Source organism: Spea bombifrons, chromosome 3 (genome assembly GCF_027358695.1).
Source record: "Spea bombifrons isolate aSpeBom1 chromosome 3, aSpeBom1.2.pri, whole genome shotgun sequence".
NCBI lineage: Eukaryota > Metazoa > Chordata > Amphibia > Anura > Pelobatidae > Spea > Spea bombifrons.
The window spans coordinates 54320240-54333416 of NC_071089.1; the positions used below are offsets into that span (position 1 = coordinate 54320240).

A 13177-nucleotide genomic window follows, 5' to 3' on the forward strand; every position below is an offset into this window, starting at 1 on the left:
GCTCCTGCCAACCACCAATGACACAATGGACCTTGTTTTTCACCTGGGAGTAACTGAGAAACATTGTGTTTTAAATACCTAAACAAAAATATATTGTTTGAGCAGGGCCCTCCTCACCTGCTGTCTCTGTAAGTCAAATTGTTATGTTACATACTACTTGGGTGTCCTGTCCACCCATTGTACAGCGCTACGGAATTTGATGGTGCTATATAAAACAATAAATAATAATAAAACAAAATGAAAACAGCCGTTTTATTGGAATCATTTGCTTATAAATATACACTGTAGTTCTGTGGGTTTCTGTTTGGGTAAAATTTCATGCTTGCCAGTTAAAAGACACGTGAATCTCCTGTCTACAGGGTGCACAAGAGAAAATTAGAAAGTGTCATTAAATATGGAACAGTAAGCCATCACAAACAATGCCAGCTGAGGCAAAATAGGAGAAACCTTTGAAGGAATAAACTTACAAGAAGTGTTTTGTGGGTAACGCAATATTATCTATTTAGTCATTAATGACTAAAGAAAAGATTTGTGGAAATAATTAATGTGATCTGACTCTACTTCTGAAGCATGTTAAAGGGCCACTGTGCTAAAAGTAAAACTAGATGTATTCAGTAGTGTAAAGTTAAGACTGTGTAACCACTAACAGTATTCTCCCAATTTATTTAATTTTTTGTTCATCTCACAGGTAATACAAATTAAGTTCTGAAATACCTGGTCCACATGCAAGAGTGAAATGTCCTCTATAATGCTGTTAACAAACCACATTGCTATTTTAGTGACTTTTTCATATTAACAGTGTTATTGACTTATTAAAATGTTGTTTGAAATGCAGGAATAGGCTGCTGCATGTGCCTTTGAAACACTATCAAGTGAACTGCTCTGACTGGCTGCTGAAGGTTATCTGTGGAGGCGTTGAAATCCGTACAGTATATGCTTCTCATCGAAAAGCCAAAGCTTGCCTTATCTCACGGATAAGCTGTGTACGTGCTGGTGCCAGGTTTCACATCCGAGGAGTAGACGATGATGGACATGTTTCCAACTTTGTTGAGACTGAGCAGGTACTGTAACAGATGAGACAAACAGCAGAGTTTTTAGCTGGGGTCAGGTGGGTTACAACAATATGTTTACACCCTGTTAAAATAGGCATATTGGTGCTCGGTGACATCTCGGTTCCCATGTAACTGGCACACCGTGTTCAGATGAGTGGGAAGGCTTGGGGCATACATCTGGAGCATACATCTGTATAATAGCTACCTATGCTGAGCACTGAGATATGACATCATATGAACTATGTACACATTTTAAGCCTAATTATGAATGAGGCAACATTTTACATTATTAAGTAATCATGCCTAGACATTTGAAAGTACTAGGAAAGCACAAGGAACTCTAGCGCTCCATTAAACCACAAAAATAGCACCTTTAGCACCAAGAATTATTGTCAATCTTTGTTAATATCCCCTACCTTATTATATAAAGGCAAGATGTTATACAGCTCTTTAAGTCCCCAGTAGATAATTAACAGGCTCAGTTGCAGAGTAGGATGGGGTTTCAGATATTTCAATAGTTGGATATTCTGTAGAACATTTCTTTCGTGAGTATTCTATACATTTAGCATAATTACAAAATCAGACTGTGATGTCACCTGATAGCGATTCAAGTCTTTGCTATGAATTGTACTATCTATGTCACTATAGCGATTATACCAATTTTACCAGTTTGCACATTAATTGTTCTGTATACATAACTTGTTTGATTTTTTAAAACAACTTACATGTAACTGTTTATAGTATGAGGCAAGCACGGATTTAAATACTACTTCAACAGCAGAGAATCAGTAACACAGCAATTTTTTTCTTGCATTTTCTTACTGACTCAAAGTGACAGTTTAATATCCCTGACATAGTCTCTAAAGAAGGATGTAAAATTAATCCCTTTGTGACCAATGATGTACCAGGTATGTCATGAAAAAATGTCATTCTACACCAGATGTCCTTTACTTCCATGCGAAAACATTGTCTGGTCCGGTAGCGTAAAATAGCCCTGGTTCTTAAGGGGTCAAAGTACTTTAATATGCATTTTTTTTTTTACCAAAAAAAAGACAGATTTTACCTGGTGCAGAAGAGGCTATCCTGCAGCAGCTCTCATGCACTATGATTTTGCCACTGATTGGGTGCTTGAAGCTGTCAGTCAGTGGCAGAAAAGTGCTCTGTTGAAATCATTGGCAGCGCTTTATGCTGTGTTCAGACTGGGGTCTGAACATACATTTTCTCAACAGCTAGCCCTCGAGCTAACTGGAGATAAGTATTTAATGAACAGGCATATGTGTCTGATTGAACATTTCTCCTGTGGGATATTAAGCTAGGGGGCGTGGATCTACTATCACTTTCTTTGCTCAACCAATGTTGCTACAGTGCCTCAATATCAAAGAAACACTCCAGGGTGCCATGCGCCATATTTAAAGGAACTATGTTTATGGAAGCATCCTGCTGCTTGAGCGAGCGATGGAAGCAATACATTTGACAAAGTATGGTGGTAGAATTAGTGTATGGAAAGTTTTAAAATACCATTGTGACGGGACGCCCTGTACCCCGACTGGGTACTCCCGCCAAACTTTGCTTCCTCCTGCCGGGACACCAGAGATTAACCCCTTCAGCGCCAGATAGAACCAGCATTGTACAGAGAATGTGGGGCACCGCTGTGGCTAGCCAAAGCTTAGCTACACAGTGTGGCTATTATCCTGAAAAGGACAATAAAGTATCATAGCAGCCCACCCCAAGCATCAGACAACACACATTTTGAAGTGAAAACAGGACACAGGGGTATTTAAACAGTACAGGGGGGTAATTGACACACAATAGACGAACCACACAAAGTTCTCCATCAGGTCCTCCTTTGCACAAGGCCCAGTATTTGCACTCAGCCCACCTCAGCCCAGTAGGGGGTCGCTATTGTAGTATGTGGGGGGGATTGTAAACACGTGCGCTTTCCTGACTTCTGGCTGAAACCTGCTGGATATCAGATCCAGGTACACATACTGGCCATAGAGGTCTCTGTCCTGTAAGCCCTGACCTAATGGAGAGTAAAACTACACAGAAGCCCCCTCCCAAAATGCAGTAACCCCAAATCTGTGTCCGAGCTCCACAGTCTTTAGAGTCCCTGGTACTTAGGGAAACGTGGCACTACATACCAGGGGGAAGAAGTAGTCCCAATGCACCCCGCTGTACCCACCTCCCCAAAAACAGAACCCCTTCCAAGGCCAGGGCCCATAGTCTGTAGGAAGGAGGCTGGCCCTCAGGCCCCTCCAGGAGCCAATAGCATGGAGGCTTCCGTGACAACCGCCATTTGAAAAACCCAGGGCTTTCTAGTTTTTAAAAATATATGGTTTCATTGATTTGGCTGAGTTCAAAGATGTCCCAAATAGGACATTGGTGCAGGATAACCAGAGCCAAAACGCCAAAACTGAAAAATGTGCACCTTCCAAATGTGGTCCTTTTGCCCGACAAACCTATGCGTAGGTGATATCACTGTACTCAACACATATTTGTTACGTTACGGTTGATGTTTCTTAGTAGCACTTTAAATTGTCAGTAAATTTATACTTGCAATCTGAATTGCAATCTGTGTGAAAAAATCACCAATATTGGTGGTAAATGGCTGCATGAAAAGTTTCAAAATACCCCAAGTTGTGTACATGTTGGGGGGTAATCCAGGTATTCACAAAAGGAATCAGTGTTACAGTTTCACTATCGCTAAATTTGGAGAAAAATACTCTACATATTGCCCTATAACCTGCAAAACCACATAAAAACATTGTTTCTAAACACAGGACAAATATTAGATTCTATTTAGCAAGTTTTTATTAGCTTTTGTAACAGTCAAATATTTTTTAAATAAAAGCAAAAAGTTTGGGGGTTTTTTTAATAGTAAATTAGATATTATCAAAATGCAATCTTGTCCTGAAAGATACACTAAATGAGAAAATTACAGCTAAACACAAACACTGCGGAAATTTTGAAACATTGTCAAATAGGGTACAAAAATTTAAAAAAAAACAGCTTGTCCTTAAGGAATGTTTGGAATTAAGTTTTTTTTTCCCTAATTATAATTATTACAATTGGTATCTATAATATTCCAGATTTATTGCAGGACTTCCTTTTGGCATATTGTGTTAAGAATTGCTCTAGTAATGAAACTTATTGAAGTTGTAATTTGTGACATATAATAATAACCTGTATGCCCACATTCCATTTTGCTTCATTATATATTTTCTGCATATTATAGATTGTTGAGTTCAGGAAACCAAGCAAAAGTACATGTTCACTTAGAGATATCATTATGTAAGACTTTTATGTGGGAGGCATAAATACACCAGAATGTTGCAATTGATGTAACTACCTATATCTTACAACTCTCTTACAACAGTACATATATAAATATTTCGTATATACAAGTTTTGTATTTTGAAGCACCGCACCAATTTTGTTTTTTATGTTACGTGCTTATTGGAGTCATTTTGTATTGATTTCAATGCATCTGCTGCATGCAAATGAGTAGATGCAATATTATTATTATTGTAGTTAGGAAATGAGACTTCTGTCTCATTTAACTTCTCCCTCAAGTGCCTCTACGGAAAGCACAAATTGCAAGCAGGAAGCATACTTAAGTATGTTTCCGGTACATGCTCCGGAGTACTCCCATTGCAGTTAATGGTAGCTAAGCACCTATTGAAATCAATAGGTGTTGCAACAGTTGAATATGGATGCTCAGCTTGTATTGGCATTGTCATTGCAAGCATTGGCTGTTGCTACTCTCACTGACTTCACTGGGGGTGCCGCTAAGCATGTGAATTGCGTGCACTTAAGCACACTTCTGATTTCAGTACAGACAGCCAGGGGAAGAGTTACAGAACAATTGACTACTATATGCAAAATAAAAAGAAATGTGAATTACTATCATTAAAATACATTGCTTACAAGGGTTGGTTTTCATATTCTATCTCTGCAGACAATTTACATGGATGATGCAGTTTCCTCCTTTGTGCAGATCAGAGGGTCTGTACCAATGTTCTGGGAGCAACCAGGGCTGCAGGTAAAGTATGTTTAACATTGTTTTCTATTGTACATTATTGTTTATTCAAGGATCTGGTTTACCTGGGGGTTCTGTTTGCTAAATTATTGAGTCATGGAACAGAACTTCTTAACCTTGAGTTTATTTTGTGGACACAGAAAGAAAGAAAAATATGAGAATACAAACTAATTCTAAAATCTGACACTTGAAATTTAGGCCTAAATCATGATGAAGAATTTATGTCACAATATGCACACAATCTTATACATAGATACATAATCTGGGGCAGTTTACAACACCAAAAGTCACTGGTTGTGTCAAATGCTACATTTCAAACTAAGACACATATTTGCATTTCCTCATGTTATATTCCTGAAGCGTTCTAGAATCAATCAAACGTTGTGTTGTTTTCATACATCCATTTGAAACATTCAACAACCAACAGCTTACTTGATTGTATAACTAAAATAATAAAATAATATAATTTTATATAATTAAATATGCCCTTGTCTTTCACCTGGTATCATGTTTTTTATCATTGAAACTGATCCACATCTCCATGTGTACGTGTGTGTGTGTGTGTGTGTGTGTGTGTTCATGGGTGTGTAATTGTATTGAGTTGCAGTTGTTTTATATGCACTTAACATGTTATATTTCCATTGGTTATTTGCTTACTGAGCAAACATCAACCTGGCTTGACCTAACAATGACACTTATCCCACTTAAAGCATGTGGTCATTACTACAGTACATGATGTAAGAAGCTTAACAGAAAACCCAACCAAATCCTGCTATAAATAATACACCAGTGAGATGTAAAGACTCTCCAAGAGAGCCTTTCTGCTGATAACCTTAATGTCTACTAAACATGTGGGAGTCCAGAGAAATAAATCCTCATTTCATAAAATAAACAAACCACGAACGCACACTCTCCTCATTGCCTTGTGTTTCTGGCCTAGTTCCACGTTTATAAAAAATGATACAAGATGAGCTACCAGGAGGAGGAGGAAATGCAGAGCACAAAACCCAAACAAATGAGGTTATTTAAGAATACTGAACTATAGATCTGTTTTTAAAAAAAAATAAAAATATGTATATTATAGTTTTAAAATTATATGGTTTTGCATGGATTAAAAAGCAGTGGATTTTGCATGGATTAAAAATGTATACAGTTCCATAAAATTTAAATTCTCACTAATAAATTATGTTCTAAAGTGATTTTTCCACAACCTCAGTGCCTATTCCTTTTTTTATATGGTATGTCATATGTTTCTTGGAGACTATTTGTTAGGTATGATGTCATTCCCTTGTTATAATTATGTGTGATTCACCCCCTCCCCTTCAGTTAATAAGAGGGGCCTACACTGCGTGATGAATTGAAGAGGTGGGTGTATTGTGATTTAAATCCATCTAGCTCGCAATCGCTACCTTTTCAAGCAATTACACTACCACAGTAGAATCACGTGACAGATGTGCATCCCATTAAACCATACAGAGATAATATACAGCAAGACTACTTACTGTGATTACTGAACTTGTAAAGGGCTGTCATGCATTATTTGAGGTGTATTAACCACTCTATTGATTGCCTCTTGTGAGTTCCAAATTCGGTAACGTGTTAGCAACATGTAAAATGTAAAATTTTCATCCATGGAGTGAAAGACGATGATGCTAAATGTAACATTACATTGCCAACGTTTAGTAATGCTTTGGCAGGAACGAATTATCACCTCGTCTGGAGTTAAGTGTTTCATACAGGAAATATACACAATATGTTAGTCTGGGGAACAAAGAGAGGTTTTCGAGTGTCTTGTTTTGCATACCACTGTGAGCTTTACTTTTAATGTAACTCAAAGATACTGTTTAATCATTCTATTGTAAGATAATAAAAAATCAATAGTTCACCATTTTGTGTATTATAATATGCAATATGACATCAGTCTGTTCAGTTCAGCTGATTACTGTCTCCTTTCCTAAAGGTTGGCTCTCATCATCTTAAACTCACTAGAGGATTGGAGGCGAATGCTCCAGCATTTGACAGGTAATTTGGGAAAATGTTTGCCAGAATGCACAAATGGTCTAACTAAAAATCAATGACAGTTCTTGACTATTCCCCAAAAAGACAATTACCTTCACACAGAGGATCCCTCTGGGGACTGAAAGATTGATATTCTCTTTGGGCCAGAATAAAGTTATTTTGATATCCGCAATATATAATGTACACAATGTAATTATTTTTGTTTTGCTTATTTTTGTACATGTCGAAAACTTAACTGGCTTTTGTAACCCTTCAGCATGACTCTTCCAGCCAAGCCAAGAAATTGTTGGCAAGGATTATTGAGATTTTTATTGAAAAATGCATAATTTTCCAGACAAGAGCTAGTCATAGCAATATAAATAGTTACAGGCCTTGTAATGTGGTTACCAGATAATATGTATGGCTCAGGAGTTATGGTTATTTGTTTTCTATGAAAGAACTAGTTTGTTTTGGCACTAAATAAGTACATATGAAATGTTTTCTGCAAAATGTTACTATTCCAGCTAGAATATTACGTTTGCTATATTTTGCAGCGGAATGTATCTAATGTAGCTATATTTATTACCAAGAGTTATTACTTTATAACAATATACCCTACTTTTGTGCCTTCATTGTCCACAGAGGTTTTCTACTTTCTTTTACTTTTTAAGGTAGTGCTGTGATGGAAAGATTAAGGTGATGTTCCTTCTCATTCACTTGTCCCCTTCACTTTTTCTTTTGCTAGACATATAATGCTATTGAAAGAACAGTACGGGAAGCAAGTCATTGTTAACCTTCTGCGGAGTAAAGGAGGAGAGGAAGTTCTAAGCCGTGCCTTCAAGGTATAGAACGGGTCCAAGTTCACACCTCAGTTTCTTCAAACCTGTCAGACTACTTAAAGGGAGGGGTGACAAGATGAGAAGATGTTGGCAGTATGTTGCCTGCCATATGTGTTTTGGGCTTTTTCATTTTCAATACTAGGCCACATATAATTTCTCGACCACCCCGACTGATGTTGCCAGCCTTCCCTGTAGTATACAAAGGAAATGGTTAATGTGATCAACATTTGCATTCATTTATTATTTAGGTTCTGTTCTGTTGTAACTCTTTTTTTTATCCACCCTGATTCTAGAAATTACTTTGGGCATCTCTGCATGCTGAAGATGTACCAATGATAAACTTCGACTACCATCAGATTGTGAAAGGTGGGAAAATTGAGAAGCTGGAGAATTTGCTCAAGCCCCAGCTGAAGCTGAATTTGGAAGAATTTGGGGTGTTCACAAGTGGTGTTAACTTACCGCCTAGGTTAGTGCCTTTCTTTCTTAAAATGTACCTTAAGCCTTTGTAGAGTATTTTTCACCTATATCCATAGCTAAGAACTCTCTAGGTGAAGCCCTGCTTCCCAGAGTCCCAAGGTCAATTTCCTTTTTCTCTAATTGGAGTAATGGTGTGTGAACAAGCACAAAAGGGGGAAGGACTCAGGGTAGCTAACCATGAGACCCAATAGGATGGTAAGAAATTATATTAAATATATATATATACTACTAGAGAGCCAAGCACAAACAACATACCGTATTTGCTCGATTATAAGACGAGGTTTTTTTCAGAGCAAATGCTCTGAAAAATAACCCTCGTCTTGTAATCGGGGTCGTCTTCTAATCAGACCTCAAATAGAGGTCTGATTAGGAGACTAAGATCCAGATCCCCCGCACCGCTGCAGGGGACCTGGATCCTCCTGTATGGTAACCTCAGCTGCTGCCGGCGTCTATCACCGAGCGCCGGCGACTATCACCGAGCGCCGGCGAAAGTGCCGGCAGCAGCCGAGGTTGCATAAGCGCATACCTTCCCCGGATAGCCCGCCCACTGTGGGGAAGCAGAGCCGGTTGGGGAGATTCCTCCAGAAGACCGGAACCCGGCGGTACTGCGCTGTCCCTGCACAGACCTCTTCAATTTTCTGGAGGAGGCGGGGCCTAGCGGGGTCACACAGCGTCATGCTGTAATCCCGCGGGAGCTGCAGCAAGCGCCTGCTGAGGCATCACGGTGAGTGAAGTGCCTGAGTGGGTAGGTAAGTGTCTGGGTGGGTAGGTAAGTGTCTGGGTGGGTAGGTAAGTGTAAGTGTAAGTGTCTGGGTGGGTGTGTAAGTGTCTCAGTGGGTAGGTAAGTGTCTGGGTGGGTAGGGAAGTGTAAGTGTCTCAGTTGGTAGGTAAGTGTCTGGGTGGGTAGGTAAGTGTCTGGGTGGGTAGTGTCTGAGTATGTAAGTGTCCCCCTATATGCCACTCTGTCCCATGATATGCCTTTTAACCCCCTATATGCCAGAGTGGCATATAGGGGGTTAAAAGGCATATCATGGGACAGAGTGGCATATAGGAGGGTATAAGGCATACCTGGGGGCAGATGTGCATAACTGGAGGGCAGGTTGGTAAATAAAAGGAAATTAAAAACAAACAAATAGTTTACATGAATTATTATTTATTTACTAGTAAAACTTTTTTCCTATGGGGTCGTCTTATAATCAGGCTTTTTCTGTTTTTTCCTAAATTAATATTCAGATTTTGGGGGGTCGTCTTATAATCGGGGTCGTCTTATAATCGAGCAAATACGGTAATACATATATTTAATTTAGTTTCAGAAAAACATGTGGAACATGTTAATAGCAGCATTCCCTACCATGGATTGGTTGATTGGCAAGTCCATTGTTTCAGGACTATACAGTATGGAAACCATAAAGGACCTTACCTGAACCTTAAGAAAACAACCTGTTTTAGATGGATACGGTTCTGCTGTATGATCTTTCATTGAATGCTCTTTCACCTCTACCGGCACTGTTTTTCTTCTCAGTGCTCACTAGGTTAATGTCCTTGACCGCTGTTGGATCTTCTGTCTTCCTGTGCTAATGCTGCAGATGGAGCATTGAATAATGTTAGCCTATACAAACTATTTTGTAGTATCAGGAAAACATATATTGACAATATAGGCACCAGAGAAAATAGCAGCTGTAAAACCAGAAAGACAATTAGGAAACAACAGATTTTTATAAACTTATAAAGTTAAGTTAGCGAGTGTTTATTTTGAATTATAAAAAGGCTTTAAATGATAATTGTGGAAACATGACCATAGTAACTAAAATATATATTGTTTATTTGTTGTTCACAAAGGTTTCAAAAAGGTGCATTTCGGATGAATTGCTTGGATTGCTTGCATCGGACAAACAGTGTTCAAGCATATATTGCCCTTGAGGTAAGTTTGTCTGCAACTGTTTCTATCAATGCAGGGTTTATATCTAATTCCACATTTTCTTAAAACTCAAAGTGTAAACATTTACTTACTCTTTTAAAATCATTATTGAATATGAACTGTGTATAACTGTGTATATATAAAAAATATAAGTGCTCGGGACCATGAGAAAAATGAATAACCTGAAGGTAATTGATATTAGGCTTGTTTATTTGTATTTATACAAACTTTATTCTTAACCCCTTAAGGACCGGGCTCATTTTTCGTTTTCTACCCTGTGGGACCGAGGCTGTTTTGACACTTTTGTGGTGCTTGTGTTCAGGTGTAATTTTCTCCTCACCCATTTAGTGTACCCACATAAGTTATATATTGTTTTTTTCAGGACAAGATGGGCTTTCTTCAGATACCATTATTTTGATCGTATCATCTTATTTACTATAAAAAAAATAAAAAAAACATGGTGAAAAATTGAAAAAAAAGACATTTTATGACTTTTATTTGAAAAATCTTTTACTCACCTAAAAAAGCAAGTAAAAAAACTAGCTAAATAGATTCTACTACTTGTCCTGAGTTTAGAGATACCCAATGTTTTTATGTTTTTTTGCTGTTTTTTGTACGTTATAGGGCAATAAGTACAAGCAGCGTTTTATGATTTCCAAATCTTTTTTAACAAATCTGGTCAGTCTGCCTTCATCTCCTCTTTGGAACATCTTTGAAGCCGGTTAACTCAATTTAACCCCCTCAAACCATATATTTTTGAAAACTAGACACCCCAGGGTATTCCAAATGCTGTTATTTTAACCCTTTCCATGCACCAATTATACAACTACACTTTGTCAAACTTTGTAATAGTAATTTTTTTTATTTTTTTTTCCACACAAATTGTACTTTAGTTATAGATATACAGGTTCTGGTATATGTCACTATCAAACAACACCCCAATGTGTGTTCAGCAACATCTCCTGAGTACAGCGATACCCCACATGCATGGGTTTGTCAGATTGTTTGGCTGGTAAAAGGCTACTTTTGGGGCATGAGTAATCCAGGTGGTCATTTGGTCATTCTGCCTCCATCTCCTCTTTGGAATATCTTTGAAGCCGGTTAACTCAATTTAACCCATTCAAACCATATATTTTGGAAAACTAGACACCCCAGGGTATTCCGAATGCTGTTATTTTAACCCTTTCCATGCACCAATTATAGAACTACACTTTGTCAAACTTTGTAATAGTAATTTTTTTTCACACAAATTGTACTTTAGTTATAGATATACAGGTTCTGGTATATGTCACTGTCAAACAACCCCCCAATATGTGTTCAGGAACATCTCCTGAGTGCAGTGATACCCGACATGCATGGGTTTGTCGGGTTGTTTCAGATTTAAAATGCCACATTTGGGAAGTGCGCTTTTTTTCTCCATTTTGGTCAGTCTGTACCTATGCCCTATCTGTGAGCTAGGCCACTCCAATTTACCCCATCAGCCATTTTTTTATATATATTAGACACCCCTTGGGTATTTGAAGTGCTTTTATTTTAACTCTGAGATTTTTGAGAAATTTTAGCACTTGCTCAAAATAATAAACTTTATTTTTTTATTTTTTTTATATTTTTTAATACTTTTTTTTATATTTTTTTTTACACATTGTGCTGGTACTGGATGGTTCATCTAGTGACATCACTGCATAATTATTTTTAAATGTTAGCACATTTTTTTTTTTCCATTTTTTTATTTTTTATTTTTTTTTTGAATATTTTACTAATCACATAGTGATTAGAAAGCTGGGCTCCATTGACTTGCATGGTTGAATGCAGTACCTGTATTCAACCAGCAAGTGGAGCCAGTTCTCTAGAGGGTCTGGAGACCCTCTAGCGAACTTTTTCGTCTTTATTGTTGTAGTTCCCGGGCCGCCGCCATCTTACTTGATGGCGAAGATCACCGGCAGCTGCGGCTGTGACCGCTCTCCGGAGCGGTCACAGCCCACCTAAAGGTAAGTGTTTGGTGTCGCTGGATGCCTCCTGATCGAGGCATTCCAGCGACACCATTTAAGTTTAGGAGGCGATCGTTGATCGCCTCCTAAACGCTTTTAAAACGGGCGTCCGCCGCCATACAATGTATGGCGGCTGTTGACGCCCCGGGGAGGGGCCAGACATGGCCCCCGATGCCGATCTCGGCCTTGCTGGATGCCTCGACATCGAGGCATTGCAGCAAGGCCGTTTAAGCGAAGAAAGTGATCCTTGATCACTTTCTAAGCTTATTTAACTTTTTGACGGTTCAGGACCGTCAAAGGTCATTTAGTGACCTTCTTGTCATGACGGTCCTGAACCGGCAAAGGTCGCGAAGGGGTTAATAAAATTTGCCGGCTTTGTGTATGCAATAACGAGAAGGGTCCTCAACAAAATAAATGCAAAAGAATGGTAAAATTTCAGAAATTTTAGTAATAATAGTCCATTTGTTTGGCATGTTTTGCTGCTATTACAAGCTGTTTTAGTGCCATTACAACCAGTTTTGGCCCTCTTTGATAAGCTAAAGTGGGAAGGGACTGTGTATAGGAGGGTACATATAAATCGGTAGAAGTGCCAAAAAAATGGGGGATGGTTATGGCTGTGATTGATGGTTCCAAAAACTTTTTTTCTTCTTTTTTACTTTGGCCAGTGTCCGTGTGAGACTGATGCACATTGCTCATCTACCACCTACCGAGTCAATTCAGTAGTGTAGAACATAATTTTTTTCTATATAGGAGACACTTCATTATTCAGCAGTTATTCTGCAGTTCATTATTGAACTGCAGCAGATCTTTTTTCATTTATTTTAGGGCTGTTTTTTTTTTTTTTAAATTTAGAAAGTAACTTAGGC

The 13177-nt window shown here is 38.3% G+C and overlaps 1 protein-coding gene across 1 annotated transcript in view; it reads left to right on the forward strand.

The window, feature by feature from the left end:
- Positions 1 to 13177, forward strand: part of SYNJ2 (synaptojanin 2) — a 43630-nt gene that overhangs the window by 12290 nt on the left and 18163 nt on the right. Inside the window, exons 4-9 of the mRNA XM_053460857.1 lie at positions 836 to 1061; positions 5011 to 5094; positions 7052 to 7113; positions 7835 to 7931; positions 8222 to 8394; positions 10245 to 10326. Coding sequence (XP_053316832.1) covers positions 836 to 1061; positions 5011 to 5094; positions 7052 to 7113; positions 7835 to 7931; positions 8222 to 8394; positions 10245 to 10326 — 724 coding nt within the window. The remainder of the gene's footprint in view (positions 1 to 835; positions 1062 to 5010; positions 5095 to 7051; positions 7114 to 7834; positions 7932 to 8221; positions 8395 to 10244; positions 10327 to 13177) is intronic.